General features: G+C 39.8%; 1 protein-coding gene across 1 annotated transcript; it reads right to left on the bottom strand.

The window, feature by feature from the left end:
- Positions 1-4,558: 4,558 nt before the first annotated feature.
- Positions 4,559-13,444, bottom strand: CZH5orf63 (chromosome Z C5orf63 homolog). The gene is made up of 5 exons (XM_066338491.1): positions 13,345-13,444; positions 11,617-11,744; positions 8,825-8,945; positions 6,120-6,176; positions 4,559-5,375 (listed from the first exon to the last, which is right to left on the bottom strand). The coding sequence occupies exons 3-5, from the start codon at positions 8,942-8,944 to the stop codon at positions 5,196-5,198; spliced, it is 357 nt and encodes a 118-aa protein (XP_066194588.1). The 5' UTR covers position 8,945; positions 11,617-11,744; positions 13,345-13,444; the 3' UTR covers positions 4,559-5,195.
- Positions 13,445-16,257: the final 2,813 nt, after the last annotated feature.

Genomic DNA, 16,257 nt, shown 5'->3' with positions numbered 1-16,257 from the left:
TTGTTTTCCTGCCAGTAAAGCAAAAAATTGCCCACCTGTATTTACACCTGTATGTTCACCTCCAGCAATACAGCTGCACTTCCACGTGGAAATAGCAACAGCACACACGTGCTACCTCTGTATTAAAATAAAAAAGAGACCCTGGGATGGGTAGTCCAAGTCACTGAGCACACCTTAGCAGGAGGAAGGTGAGGTAAATTAAGCAGAAATGCAGGTGTTCACTGTACTGAGAACATCAACAAAGTTGGTTGGATCCAAGCTTTGCAAACAGATCTACAGCTTCAGCTACTGGAACCTTGGAGATCTTGTTGCAATGGATGTCTCACCTCTGGGAGAAGAAGCTTGAATCAGTGTCTAGTTATAAATCAAATCCATGTGTATCAATGTGGTTTGGTGGATTGACTCACCACGCTTTCCTCCACTAGATGGAGAGATACATGCCGCCTTTCTGGGAGTGGATCTCCAGGAAACGTTCAGGGAATGTCTTACTAAGGAAAAAACCCCAACCCAACCCAAATCAAAACAGAATAAAACAAGCAAACAAACAAACACAACGAAAATCCTCAGGAAAAAAAACAGAGCTGTATCACCTTGTTGAACAGCTCCCTGGGCTAAATATTTCTGGGAAGTATTCAGGAAGAGGAGAAAGGAAAGGAAAAGATTGGACTGACACAAGATTATGTGGTCCAAGTCTCATTTCTTTAGGTGTCAGGCTAAAACTACTTGGCCTGTATTGAACTCCGAATTCTTGCACAGCCTAACCTCATGTCTAGGTGCATTCCAGTAATTCACATCTCCCCACTTTCTTTTGCCATCTCCCCAGGAGAAGTGAATGGATGCAGTTGTGTTTCATTTCAGTGAGATTTCTGTACAACTGCGAGGGATTCAGTTTTTATCCTTGTAATCAAGCATATGTGCCCCAGAAGGCAGCACTGAGGGACAGTGAGGAAGGTCTGGAGCATCCTGAGTCCTTGCAGTTCATTCCATGGAAAGGACAGACAGCTGAGAGTGTTTGTCTCCTGCAGGAACGCATTTTACCCTTTAGATAGCCTGGTCATATGTCATCTATCTCTGGAAGATCCTGACCAAGAAACGGAATTTGAACTGAAATGCTATGAAAGGTGAGGATACAGGACATAAAATGGTTTTGTTATTCTTACCATGACTTTTCTGCTGAAGCAGCTCAAGCCATTATTCATGACTTGAGTTCTCTAACTGGAAACTGTTCTGTTCTCACAGCTTCAGTCATGACTTTCAAAAAACTTAAGTTTAGGTCTACAAGATAAAGCAGCATCACAAGAATGGAATGGAGCCTTCTTGCCAGGAGGGCATGAGAGAAGACAAGCGAGATGTTATTGGTAGACTATAAGCAAAAAAAAAAAGGTGATATTGCCTCTGTAATAAAATAAAATAAAATAAAATATAATAAAATATAATAAAATAAAATAAAATAAAATAAGTATGATCTTGTAAACATTTGCACATGATGTTTAGTTCACTTCTACATGTGGTTAACCCAGATGGCCATGTGAGTACAGCTGAATCTGAGATTATGTATCACAGGCCAGTTTGGACAGGAAGACACTGTGCCTGGAGTGCTGCGCCTAAAAGAAATGAGACATTTTCTTCTATGACTTGTGTACAATTTAAAGACACAAAGAAAGAGTCAGAGAAGCAGAACATATAAGTAAGCAAGCCCAGTGGGTATTTGTTTATAGTTACTGGAAGAAGATGGGGTATCATCTATGTGCTTTTTAATTGGAAGAAATAGGAAATAAATCCATCTGGTATTCAAGCTCCTTTTATTCCAGAGACAGTGCAGTATGAGGTTTTGCACTCCTGCCAATACTCAGAGTCAAAAAAGTAAATTACCAGTTTTCACAAAGTTTCATATTGCTTCATAAATATATATTCAGCACACCTTCTCATTTTAATATCTGTCTTATAATTTAGCATGTTTGATTAGAAAGATGCATGCGCTGGGAGACTGCTGCATTTCTTACATTCAAAAAAAAGGAAAAAAAACCCCTCAAATTTATATATGCTGCATCCTTTCTTGCTTTTGGAAAATGAAGGTGAAAGTGTGCCACCAACACTCCGTATTGACATATTCCCACCTCCCGTCCCCCTGTCCAAATTGATGAAAAGAGGGTTTCTGCTCTCTCTGAAGTGTAGAACAGTAAAGCCACTGAAAGGTTTTTGGGAAGCACAGCCCTAATGGAAAAGCTCCATTGTGGTGGTGCATGTTTTGGGTTTTACTTTGCTTGTTCTGTTATATGAGTTATTTCCAGAAAGTTTAATGTAAAATGGTTTGTTCTTTGTACCCCGTTCCTTTCCCTTGGTTCATCCCCAAGCTGTTTGTCAGATACTCGTTAAGTGTCAATCATTAGTTACATAACCCTCTGGTCCTGTCAGTCACTCTGGGGCCTCTCCCTGCGTCCAGAAAAGAGAGGCATTGAGTGGTTGGGCAGAACCAAGGGGGTCCCCTCCCATTTGGTTACAATTTAATGTTGCACCTGTATGTCATGTTAACAGTCACTCCTTGCTTTTCTGTTACTGGTTTGTCGCTGTTCCCCATCCCTGAGACTCACCCCCCTTTATAAGTGGCTCCTCTCACATTCTCAGGGTCTCTTCTGACACAGAGCCCTGGGGTGAGGATCCCCTTGATCCAATAAACTCTGTAGCCCTGTCTCCGAAGAGTCCCGCCTTTTATCTCCTGCCTTTGCCGCGTCCCTGCTTTTGGTCAGCCAAGAACCACCAGCATTGTTGTGGTACCAGGTCTGGCTGAGCCCAGCGACACAGGCAGCCGCTACACTCCATCTCACTCATAAAAGCTACACAATGGACAAAAGTTATTATGGAAATCCTGTTATCATTCACTTCACAAAATAAATGGGGAAAAAGTATCTGGCACTGGCTACAGAAGAAAAACTCCACAGTCTGACAGAAAAAGGAACAAGGGATTAATCAGTTCTAAAGTTATTAAAAACTTATTTTTCATTCCCCTTCCCAAAACAGACCTTATTAAAATAAAATAAAAGCAAAATGCTCTCTGAGAGCTCTGCCAGTCTCTGTCAGTTATGCATTTTGGGAAATTGGGTGAGTCCACATGACCTCTCTGTTTTCCCCGTCTTTGAGATAATGCTGTTACATTTTAGAAGAGCACTTGAGCTATGGTTGACAAGTGCTCTACGCAGTTGTCTTATCACAAAGCCTCAGTAAGGGAAAAACCTGGGCCCTCTGAAACCATCTCAAATCATATAAGTATGTGGCACTTGCTGATAGAGAGGTAATTGAGATCTTTTCTTCAACAGTAACCTGTGGAGCAGTTAGAAGTTTGACTGTAGCATTATGAACTACAGAAAATACAGAAGTTTTGTCTCTAGAGCCCTGCTAATGGTGATGAAAAACATTGTGGATCCATGATCTGGCTGAACTTACCTTAAGTTCTCTGCTATAAAAATGGCACAGGTCTGCCTCCTGGGAAATCTTGGATAGTTTCAGACCCCAACCTGACTGGACTGAAGCTGCTCAGCTTGAAGAAAGTTTTAATTTCTTACTCCCCACTCCCCAAAAATTTTTCATCTTGGGAATACATCAAAACGGTTATTTGTATATTTATTATGTATATATATATATAAACTATCTCTCAAATCCTAAAGACACTGCCGGAGGAAGCCATGAAGGAACAGCCCATTTTCATCATAGCAGATCAGCTGACTTCTTATTAAACCATACTCCAAAACTGAAGAGTCTGTCATGAATCCTGCTGTATTTCAGTTCGCTGTTCCAGCCAGGCATTGCATCTGGATTCTTCCCTCTTTGAAGACACATCTGTCAAGTGAACCTGCTTAAACTCCTAGTGAGAAGAAAAGACTGAATATCACCATGATAAGAACAGAAATGCAGCAGATTAGTTTCTGTGTTAAGGAATCTATTAAGTACATAAAAAAATACTAGCAACTTTCTCCAGTCTACTACAGACTATTTAACCTAAAATGGTTGACTTTTCCTGAATCTGTCACTCTCTTCTTCCTGAAAACATGTTTAACTTGAGCATTCTGTCTCCTTCACAGGGCTACATTGTCTATGAGGCTCTAATGTAACTGCAGCAGTCCTTGACAAAATGGCATTCCTGCCACATGATAAATGGATTTGCAGCTGTGCAGCAGACAGAACTGGAATGTGAAAAATCAACTATTCAGTGTTAGGCACTAGCAAGAACTGTATCAAATTGTGATGATCATTCTATAGATATAATTCCAGTGAGAGTGCGTAGTCTTTAATCAACTGTCCTTTTAATTTAACAGTAAATGCCCTCTTTTCCATTGCAAATTATCATTTAGGATAGCTCCTAGATGTCTTCAAGGAATTCTCCTACACATCTACAATCTACACGTGCTAATCATCTTTAAAGACTGATTCTGGCTGGATGCCACAAACCCACAAAAGTTCCTTCACCAGCGGGGCAGGGGAGAGAAAATACAAAAGGCTTGTGAGTTGAGATGAGAACACAGAGACAGATCAGTCATTGATCACTGTCACAGGCAGAAGAGACTTGACTTAGGGAAATTAGTTTATTACCAATCAAATCACAGTAGGATAAAGACAAAGGAAACTAAATCTTAAAAACTCCTTTGTCCCAACCTCCCCTTCTTCCCAGGCTTAACTTCACTCTCAGTTTTCTCTTCCTCTTTCCCCTCCGTGGTTCAGGGATAAGAAGAATAGGGTTTCTGGTCATTTTATTAAACATTCTCTCTTTCTTCCTTGTCATCACTAACGGTCTTGGACATGGCCAGAGGGTCCATCCTGGAGCTGGCTGGCGCTGGCACTGGCTCAGCTGGACACAGGAGAAGCTTCCAGCAGCTTCTCAGAGAAGCCACCTCTGTACCACTCCCCACCACCCAAATCTGGCCATGCCAACCCCATACAAACAGAGTTTGCTTTATCTGCTGTTACAGAGCAGTTTTTATTCAGTCAGTGAAAAACCAGCCCACGAGAGCAGCAAATTGATGGCACAGAAAAGGTGGCCCCTGATGCAGCTGGGCTGGGTGATTAATACCAAATAGAACACAAGTCACTCAAGTTTTTCAGACTCGTATGTCCTAAGAAATTTAAGGCCAGATAATGAATATGTTTTTTTTCACACAGCTCTTTTCACCTTTGAGATCTTAATCAGAGCAGCTGCATTTTCTTCACTGGTTTTCCTCACTTTGCAACTCCAGCTTCTTAAGTCGGTCCTCAAACTTTTGAATGTCAACTCGATGCTTCATTAAGAACATCCCATTTAAATGAAAAACAGGTATGTCATATTTGTATTTATCATACCATGCTGAGTTCTCTGGAAGGGTAATATCCACCTCCTGCAAAACAAACTGTATCAGAAAAGAAGTATGTCAGTTCCCACTGGATGCTGAAAAACAATACCTGCTTGTCCTTTGATCAGTGTTTCCCTCAGAAATCCAAGGCTGTTTTCTTGAAGCTTGTGGGTTTATTCTTTGTGTTGTAGATAAGAGTCAGGTCTTTTGAGTACAAAATTTATGTAACTACAACCCTTGGTTGGCTCTCCACAAAGGACCCTCTCCCTAGCCCAGAATATTCTTGTTCCACTGTGCAGACCCACTCTCCTGTGGGCAGCAACCTCAACAAACACACAGCTGGGAACAAAACAGGCAGCAGAGTGCAACAGCTCTTAATGCTTCCATTGAAAGCTTCATCCTTCAACACAGAGACCAAAAACTGGTTAAAGAATGGCAAAAATTACAGTCAGGCTTAGTGCATATATTCAAAGCCTCACTTAGTAACATCTTTCCTAAATTGTAACAATTACCTGCCTCATAAAAGTTGCAAACTCCCCCTTCAGACAAAGCAACAGTACTTACTAAAGGAGTATTTTCAAGAGCTACATATTGGTTTGGTTTGACAATACTTACTTGAATAGTATTGTTACAAAATGCTTTTGGATAATGAGTTTTATGTAAATCATTGCTGAAATTGTCTTGAAGAGATCATTCGTGAAAGAATAACAGATGCAAATAAATCCAAGCAATTTTCTTTTTACAAAGAATCCTGATTAACTGTTCTTTCCATATAGAATATACAGTATTTCCATACATTACCCTTCTCTTGTATGGCTCAAGAACTTCTTTTGCTTCATCACATAGAGGGCATGGTTTCTAAATGAAAACATTCAAAGTAGATTAAAGCATGCAGTAAAACACAAAAGTTGTTTGTACTGTAAAATAACACACATGGACAGGATCATTCATTACTGTAAATGCAGGTTCCCTTCCCTGCACCAACCACCTTGTCGTAGAGCTTTCTAAAACTTTACTTACCACTGCAGTATGAATAAAAATCATCCAGCCACTGAATTTAATTATTTTACATTTGCTATTCCATTTCTCATGGAGGAAATTAACAGTCTTCTAAAAGCTGATTCAAGGGTATGATCCTAAGGTCCTGCAGAGACCTCTGGTTTTGGTCAGCAATGGATATTCAGAGCACTGTCACCACAAAGACAGCTGCAGGTACCTTTCCTGCTAAAAGAGGAATGAGAACGCCACAGAAGTAACTTCCAGCCTGTCTCAGCTTAGACACATGGCTCAGTTCAGATGGGAAAAGAAGGCAATTTAAGACAACATGGGTGGCTTTGCCTGGAAAAAACAAAGCGGGATCTTCCACACTGCACAGTTGTAAGGAAAGTATTCTCCAGAACGGAGAACTGGCTAACAGTTCTCACAGCCGCAGTGTTTTGACCTGTGATGGGTAAAAAACCCTCACTTTTTTGAAAAATCCCTCATCTTCCACTACGGTTGAACATCTGAGTTGTGCTGACCACCCAGGCCGTAACTGAAGTAACTTGTTTGAAGGCAGGCTGTTCCAATGTTTTCAGGAGCGGAATTTGGCCTAAAATTCACTACCAAAATATATGGAGGTGAACATGTTTGCTCTCTCTGCCTCAAAACACTTTCCACACCTCGAAAAGACCTTCTCCTTCTCCCACTTGAAGAATCTTCCTAGGGCTTTTTAAAATGTGAAGTTAATCTGAAACACTTACATTTTATTTCCTGCATGTGAATTATTTTTGATTAAACACTCTACTTTTATTTAGATCTAATCCAAATTGCCTTTCCCACACAGACAAGTCCTTGTGCTCTGAAAACCTATGCAGGACACTAAAGTGCTGTGTTCTTCATAGTCCTGGTTGCTTTTGGAAAGACTGGTTTAACAGATATTGGTGACTGAGAGGAATGACCCAGAATTCTGCACATCAGTTTTGTAACACAACAGGCTCCTTCCAGTTAAAACAGGACTCATTTGGTTCTTTCTAGACCTGTGGAGAGCTTCTTAACATACTAGGGACATAAATACATTTGGCAAAGGAGGCTAACTTTTAGGAAAAAAAATATGGTTTTACTATCATGGCAAGCTTAGGCACTAGGTGGTACTGGTTTAAAATCAAAACTGAATTATTTTAACAAACAAAAAAATCTTTTTAAAAAGCAGATATACATAAGCAATTGTTGCACAAATGCTAAGGTGGTCAGTAAAGAGGACTGCAAGGGAGAAACCATTTGGTAGTTTCTATCAGTTTGATCCAGAAGTCATAACTCCCTTCTGCTTTTTCCTCCTCTTTTCTCCTAAGTAAAAATAAGAAGGAGCCAAACAAGTGGTCAATTAGCAAAACCTAACAATATATATTAATTTTTTTAGAGTCTGTGCTTTTCTTTGTAATTGCCAATGAACATTTAAAGTTAACAGTAAACATTTAGAGTTGAAAACACCTTTAACAAAATGTCATTCCAGAGAACTGCTGGAAATCTGCTACTAGAAAATTTGATTTCACAGTTACGAATTTTATGACACGAAGAGCTTTTTTTTTCCAACTATTAAACCAAAGGTAAGAGCATTATTCCCTACCTTACCCTATTTGAATTATGAATGAATTGAGGTCGAATGGGGCAGGGGAAGACAAAACTGCAGTTTTATAGTTCTGGTTATTTAATGGATGCTGACCTATTATTTGTCACACAGTTTAAAACCTCCTGTATAGTTACTGCTGAAATGAACAAACATTGTGCAGGAGAAGAAAATTACTTTAATTATATTCAAAACGACCATACTAATGTCAGCACTCTCAGTGCTTTGCATTTGTAGTTATTCTCCTGTTGAAGGCTACAATCTAACCTACCCTGTGCCATTCTTTATAAAACTGCAGAACTATGCAGGCAATAATCAAAAACAATTCATGGAATGTGACAGTCCACCAATGACCCTTCCTGCTCATCTAATCTGTTTTCTAAATATGCCTAGGAATCCTACATGGATTTTATCTGTTGCAAATAAAGCAAAAAGAGGTAATACAAAATCTACTTTCCCCTCACTTGCTCCCAACACTATTTGGATACATTTTACAGTCTCACAGGTGGTGCTGAAATTAAAAATGAGCACTTTGAAGAGCCTGCTTTGACTGTTGATGCTTATGGTTGGCAGATTGTGTACAACAATTTATGTCTGTTCTCCATTTTCAGGGTGAAACACTGGCAGCTGGGCCAAATCTTCAACTAGTAAATGAACCATAGAGCCACTGACACAAAACTGTCCTGAAATATTTGTTGACTGCTAATTCTTGCTTGCTACAATGAGAGCAGGACTATGCTGCAAAGCCTGGTGTGCAGAAACCCACTAAAGTAAAACACTTTGAAGGATGGAAAAAAAGGGCAAGCACAAGCCATTTCCTTGGCTTCTGAATCTGTGATTCCTGTGCATCAGAGCTGATAAACACAGTCTTGACCAGCCTTATTGTGTAAATAGCTCTTACCTTGGTGAATAAAGTCAACACTGGCTTATTTGCGCTGGCTGAGCAGACTTGCCTCCCCAGTGGGCCGTGTGAATGCCTCAGTTGTGGCAGAGCTCTGCTCAGAAAACAGAGCACCATCATCCTGTGTCAGGCAGAAACAAAACTCTAAGTTGTTCTGTGCCAAGTTATAGCTCATGAAATTCAATGTCAGGATAAATGCGATGCTTCTATGGTGGCTCTAAATCACATACAATCAAAACATTCATCCCAGGGCTTTTATGCTCATGGTATCAATACATTCATCATGGAGGTGGTTTAATATGTGGCAGGCCAGAAACACTGTGCAGCTTGAAACCAGCAGTTCCACTAAAAAAACATGAAAGAGCAACAGAACACCTATGTTTTCTTGTTGAAATGCCTCTTTTAAATTCCCTAACACGAATGCTGACATAAATGCATTACACTGACATAAATGCGTTCCAGCTCCACAGATGCCAGCTAGAATTACATACTTAAAAATGCAAAGTGCCATGCTTTGAACCTCTGTAATCTTGCTGCAGTGTTTGACATAGTCTACTTACCTGAATTATTCCATCAAGAAACTAATCTGTATCTAATCAGAATATTACTATAATGTGTTCTGCAGCAAGTAAAAAGCTGCAGTGAGTAAAATGCTGCAATATTAACTTGGTAATATTAAAAGCATTCACACTACCCCAAGTCCTTCCTGCAACAGCAAACTGATTGATGGTTTTGTGATTCTTTTGAGAGAGTGTGAATAAGTTAAGTGTTATTGAAGGGTGCCATGTTGGAATCTTGAAGTCACCTGTTCATAATGTCATTAATAACAACACTGCTTCCACCAAACTTTCATCCTAATGTGGTCTCTACAATGTATTTTTAGGACTGAGGGACAAAATACCTCAGAAGCAAAAGGGAATTTGCATGGTGATTATGAGTGGATATGACACCCGTTATCAAAATTTACATACAGAAAAGGAAATCAAACGCCTTTTACCCAAAGCCAAACTGATTCTGCTCAGTTTCAGGCTTGACTTACCTGTACCTTTATTATCTAAAGCTAAATACACAATATGATGTCACAGTTTTAAACAGCTGAAGAGTGAACAGGATTTCATTTCAACTGCTAAGCATAGTTTAGGATGTTCAGTAAAAGAGTCCAGTATTCTTTTGCTTCACTGGATCTCTCAGTACTAATTTCACAAAGCTTTTTTTTAAGAGGACAGATTATCCAGAATAACCACTAAGGAAGAACACTGCAGTGAATTCTAAACTTTAATGCTGTATTTCTAAGCCACAATAACAAGAAAATCAAATGGGTGACAGGGCACTGCTCCACCAATCTCTTCGCCCAGTCAAAAGACATCAGTTGTTAGAGTCAGCTGCAAAGGGCAGAGCAGTAAAATTCCTGTTACTGAGCATTGACTTACACAGCACACAGTACCAAAGATCACAGTCCTTGGCAGCTACTGCATTTGTTTCACTTTGTCAGGTGGAAATAGAAGTGCCTGGGATTTTGCCTGTTAAATACAAGAACAAGCTTGGAACCTTTTGTAAAAATGCAGACCTAAATAACAGGAAGAGCTTCAGTCAGATGTGGAAAATTTTTAAACCTTAAATAAAAAGAAGTCGAGAATGGATGCAGTTTTGGCACAAAATATTTACAGCATGTTGGCTGGATCACATGCAAGATAAAAAATGGGGCGGTGGGATGGGGAGAAGGGTCTGCTTTCTGACAAGTTTTTTAAGAATGCCTTTGTTGCCAGCCTAGCAAGCCTTCCAAATGAGGAAGATGCTCTCCAGTTGTTTTGTGGATAGCACAATGAATAAAGCACAGATTTTCATAGATCACGTTCTCCCTTCCACACATATGCATGAAACAGCTCCAGTTCAGTCCTGTATAGCACTTTTTTGATCCCTCTGTTATTCTGAGGACCACTCCAACCAAAATATCAGCTGAAGGGGAATAAAGAAAATAATAGCACCTAAGTTTTGACACCCCACAAAAAGAAATCAGCCAGCAGTGCCTTAACTTTCTTACCAATTTTACATAATTACAAGCAATTCTGTCTTCGGAATTTACCGAGCAGGACTGCTACTGAAGAAACAATCTGCTATTTCCAGGGCTAGCATGAGACTGATTGTATGTTTTTATAAATAACTGAAAGAAAACAGAGTCCTTTCTGTCTATTTATTCACCTAAGTAAAATGATATCAAAGACACTAAAATGCACAAAACTTTCCATATAATTATTCTGGATGTCTCTCTAGACTACCCTCAATTATAAAGTTTGCTTGAGGGAAAAAAATGAGTAAATAAATGCAAAGAAGGATGTTTGTAAAATTGAGAATTTACCTTCCCCTACACCGCAATGCTACAGACTTAACAAATTATTCTTTTGAAAGAATAATGTGGACTTGGCCCATGCTATATTTTGCAAAGCCAAGCTGGACTCAGGTCCTGTTCAATAGAATTCCATCACCCAATAAATCCTCATCTGCAGGAAAAGTAAGTTGTGACACTAAAACCATCCATTATTTAGATGAGGTAACTAGCTGTATAAAATTAATCTCAGCATCAATCAAGAAAAGACAAGCATGGATGGTTTTTTTCTTGAAGTATTTACCTTTTAAGTAATAGCTGAAAGAGAATGGGGAGAGCAAGTAGGTGCAAATATCAGAATGGCTGTTGACGGCGTTTAAAACACCTATCTCCTGTTGTCCCTCATTCAAAAACAGCTATGGCCATCAAGGAAACTAAATCTTCTGGCAGTTTGTGTTTGATTACCTACCAAGGAAATAGTGAACAGGAAAATAGGTGCCAAAGCCACAGACGAAGGAGCCCGAGTGGGGACAACAAATCTTTCAGCTATGGAAGATCCCCACGCACCTTTTACCCCACCAGATGTTCAGAGAAGGCCTGCAAAATAAAAGAAAATATTTTTGCACAAGCACATAACTCCAGAATTCTTTCATGGAGAAGGATGTTCTTGTAAGAACTCAAAAATCAAATATATTATCAGCAATTCCAGCCGTATCTGTGGGGTGATGTTATACATCAATCAGTGCACGTTTCCATGCATTTTCTCCTCCAAAGTACAGTAACCTGGGGAAAATTCCATAAACACACTGCATTCCATCCCAGAAAGAATGGAAGAAGTATCACTTCAACCCAACAAAACCCTCATTTTTTTCAGCAATCCCTCCAGGAGTGTGCATGCTAGAATCTGGTCTATGACCACACTCCAAATTTCAGGTAATTTAAATAACATCCAACAGCTTGTTGTAATGTCCTGTTCTGAATACTGTACAGGACTTGCACAAAACAACAGACTGCAACTATAATGTAAAGTTTGTAAAAGAGTTTAAAATATAATGTTAATAATAGGATAGTAGAGTATAATACATATCATATATATTATAGAACACAGCATGTAATATTTTTATATGGCCATGTATCTAATGGAATTATATTAAAATCTTAGATGCTACACATCCGGTAACATTATAATATTAACAAATATATCAACAACATTAAAATATTAGGATATTGCTGACATTAATACATGTAATATTTATATAGACCAAATAGAAGGTGGTATTAATATATAATTAATAGGTAGTATTGCTTTGATGTATTGATAATTGTATTAATAATACTGTTGTTATCCTCTATATTTAATATGTAATTATTATATAATTTTTATAGATAATACATAATATAGTGTAGATAATGATACTGTATATTAATTATGTTTATTATCTGATATATTATGTATATACTTTATGTATATGCACAGCCTGTATGTTTAGGTATATACATATAAATACACACCTACATATATATACTCATACATACAGACACATATACACATATATTAACATCGATCATATATACATATCATATCTACATTATACATATGTGTGCATATATATATACATTTGTCTACATGACAAATTATATATATACATAGATGCATATATATAAAATAGATAACAATATGAATTATATATGTATGCATATAATAATATAAACATGGAAGACACATATTTAATATTATATACATATAAGGTACATATATTTGTGTGATAATATAATATAATCTAATATAATCAATAAAGATAATACCATAAAAAGAGCATAATAACAGTTTTAAACATTTCTATTTGGAAACTTTTGAGGTAAACCACCCCAAGCATCGCCAGCAGGGTACAGTGTATCCAGAGGCCTCCTTATTATTCCTCGCAACGCGCCAGCCCTTCCGGTGGTGCCGATACTTGCAAATCTGTAACTGGACCCTCCGCAGGAGTCGGGGCACCGCGCTCCGCAGGGGCCGCGGAGCCGCATCCCCGGGGGCGGCAACATCCCTGGGGGAACCGCATAGCGGAGCGGTGCGGCAGGCTGCAGCCCGAAGAGCCAAATCCCGGGGGAGCAGCGTCCCGAGGAATCAAATCTCGAGGAGTTAAATGCCGAGGAGCCGCAGGCGCTCCGTGTCGGGTTTGCTCGGTCCCGCACCCACCTGCGGGATCTCAGCTGGAAGGCGCGGGCCGCGACCGGGGCCGCGCCGGCTGTGACGTGACACCGCCACGAAAAGGAAGCGACACAGGCTCGGGAAGCGCTGCCGGGGGCGAAGGGGGAGGGCGAGGTTCGCAAGACAAAGTAAAATGCTAACAGTAATAGTAATAGCAGTAACAGTAATGTAACTACAATAATAGCAATACTAATAGCGATAATAATTTCACAAAGTTTTGTTAGTAAGGTGCAGATTCACCATGGAAATTGGTGTGTTAGTCCCTGAGCTAACGCTATGAGTGCATGGAGATGGCGCTTGGATAAAAGGGGAAGGGTGAAAGGTAGGGGAGAAAACAGGAAATTAGAAAAAAAGGAGGGGAGGGAGGAAGGGAGGAAGGGAGAAAAAAGGAGGGGAGGGAGTCAGTACAGATGATGAGATGCCCAGGGTCCTGGGGGCTCCGAGGGTCTTCCGTAGTCTCATGCGCCCTATAAATCAACCTTTGGTCATCACTTCATACACACTTCTGTACTAATGCTGCGTTTTATTTGTTGTGTCCTAGAACAAAGATGTTTGTCCCAGAAAAGCACTGCCTTGCCTCTGTGTGGTCCCTTTTCCAGTCAGATCTTTCTTTTCCTCAGTTTGTTGGCAACAACAACCCTTGGTTGGCTCAACAGTCACCAGGCTCTCCATGGCCAGCACCAGCACTGCTCCAGTTCTGCGACCAGAGCACAATCCTGGCTGGCAGCTCCCCCACTTCCCTCACTCCATACCCTCTGTTATGTACCAGAAAGTGGGCAGCAGCCTCAAAATCTTCTTCTCAATCCTCCTGCAACATGGATTTTGGGCACCCACTCAAGTGGGTGTACTATATAATGCAAAAAAAAAAAAAAAAAAAAAAAATCCACATTATTTCAAAGTATCATTACAACACAAAGGCTCTCAACAATGAAAGCGCACAGGGAAAGAGCTGGGCCTGTTAAATTTAGAGGTGACTCAGATGGCCTGTTATTAGTGCATATAATTATCTCCAAGACAGCTGCAAAGAGGATGTTCTTGACACTCCACTTGATTACTCTGAGGTGTTTTTCAGTTCTCAGGTGTGCTCATTTTCCTTTCTCCAGAAAAGTTTTAAGTAAAAAATAGCAAGTGTCCACTGCTGGGCAACTAAAGCTGCAGGCTCATGTTTACATACAGTTGGTTGTATTTCTGTCAGGATTTTGGTTTTGCCATAGTAGTTGTCCCTAAGAGAGAGTAGGAGACAAATCTTTCAAGTAGAGGCTCAGGTCACTTTCCTCTCTTCATCTGTGCTTTGAGAAGCACAACAGCACACAGGGAAAGGCTCTCCAGGGGTGTGACCCTACCCTGCTGATGTGACATGTGTAATTAACCAGCATTTAAATTAACAAGCGGGAGAGCTCGGGATCCTAGTGACTCATTTCCAGCCACTATCTTAATCCCTGCTGTTGCACAGAGATGTAATGCTGGCAGCTGACAATGGCTGCTCATTTTTTCCCCAGCGTCAGAAATTCCAGTGTCAGGCTTTGGTGTTTGGTGCTGGTACAGGACAGACCTGACAAGCCTCACACAAAGGACTTGCTGAACTGGCTCTCACCTGAGTTTTACTTTCTCAGAAAGGATGGAAGGACATTCAGAGAGAGGGCAGAGGCAGATTGGAAAGCACGTTTAAGTAAAGAGATCAGCATGCTCTTGACACCTCAGGTCTCAGATTTATTTTCTCTCTCTCACTCCCGAAGCAAGTCTAGCCTTCTCTGAGGCATGTGTCTAAAATTCCCAGGGGAACCTGGAAGAGACAACTTCCAAAACTGGTCAGTTTATTTAAACAAAATTGCTGCTCAAGGCCAGAAGTGATCTGGCTGTATTTCTTTCCTGGCTTCAGCAGGATTGTCATGCTGCCTAACTCAGTTCAATTAACCAAAACTCTGACTGGTCCTGCCAAATCAGAATTTCCTTACACTGCCATTGTAAGAACTGTAATGAACTGCCACTGTGTTCATTGTTGTGCACCCAGGTGTGAACTGGTTTCACCCTCAGATCAGGTTATTTTTAGTAAGATATAAATATGTTAAAAAAAAAAAAAAAAGTTGGAAGAAGATGGGAAAAATGAAAAAAGAAAAATATTCAATAATAAAGTGGTTTCCTTATGCTACAAACATCTGCTTTGTAATCAACCAGTTTTGTTTTGGCAGGTTTTTGATACACCACTGTAGATATCTCAGCGCAAAATTAGCTTTGGTTTTAATCCAGTATTTATGAGATGACTCCTCTTCATCTTCATAGTGACAGATGCAGAACGAATTATTACTTAGAGCATGTCTCACTATCACTGTGCTTAGGAATGAGATGGATTGCTGTAAAGTTTGATATTCAAAAATGTGTTCTGAGATGTGAAAGAAGTGCAACTCTATTTTTCATTATGGTATATAGGACATCTTTAAATTTCAAGCACAGTTATGACTCAATGGTTAAATTTGCTGCATAGATACCATGCTATGATGCACAAGTCTTCCTTTTTTTTTTTCTTTCTTTTCTTCATAAATACATTTCTTAAATAAAATTGTGGACATGGTTTCACAATCCAAACCAAAAAGAACTCATGCTCTGATGGATTGCATTCAATTTGGTTCTCCTCTAGATTTCTATTTTATTTCTCTGTGTTATTTTGACTTAGAATCACAGAATCATAGAATGGTTTGGGTTGGAAACCCCATCCAGTGCAACCCCTGCCTGCTGTGTTCTGTTATGTTATAATGGTTTGTTCCTTTCCCCCGCTGTTTTTAAGGAATGTTGCTTCCCAAGTTTGTCCCTTCACCTTTCTCTACCAATCCTAATGTATCATTCCCAGCCTCCTCCCCTGAATTCTGTCATTCGGTCGCCCTCCCCTGCTTCTAGGAAGTTCGA

The sequence above is a fragment of the Sylvia atricapilla genome, chromosome Z (assembly GCF_009819655.1).
Source record: "Sylvia atricapilla isolate bSylAtr1 chromosome Z, bSylAtr1.pri, whole genome shotgun sequence".
In the NCBI taxonomy this organism is placed as follows: Eukaryota; Metazoa; Chordata; class Aves; order Passeriformes; family Sylviidae; genus Sylvia; species Sylvia atricapilla.
Note: the sequence above shows the minus strand (reverse complement) of the source record. Positions and strands in the feature narration are given on the sequence as shown.

Bases quoted from the DNA above. Each gene is read 5' to 3' on its own strand.
- CZH5orf63 (XM_066338491.1), bottom strand. From the start codon at position 8,944: ATGATGGTGCTCTGTTTTCTGAGCAGAGCTCTGCCACAACTGAGGCAT. The intron at 6,177-8,824 runs GTAAGAGCTATT...GTTTTCATTTAG, and splicing joins TGTTGACTTTATTCACCAAG to AAACCATGCCCTCTATGTGA. The intron at 5,376-6,119 runs GTAATGTATGGA...TTTCTGATACAG, and splicing joins TTGAGCCATACAAGAGAAGG to TTTGTTTTGCAGGAGGTGGA.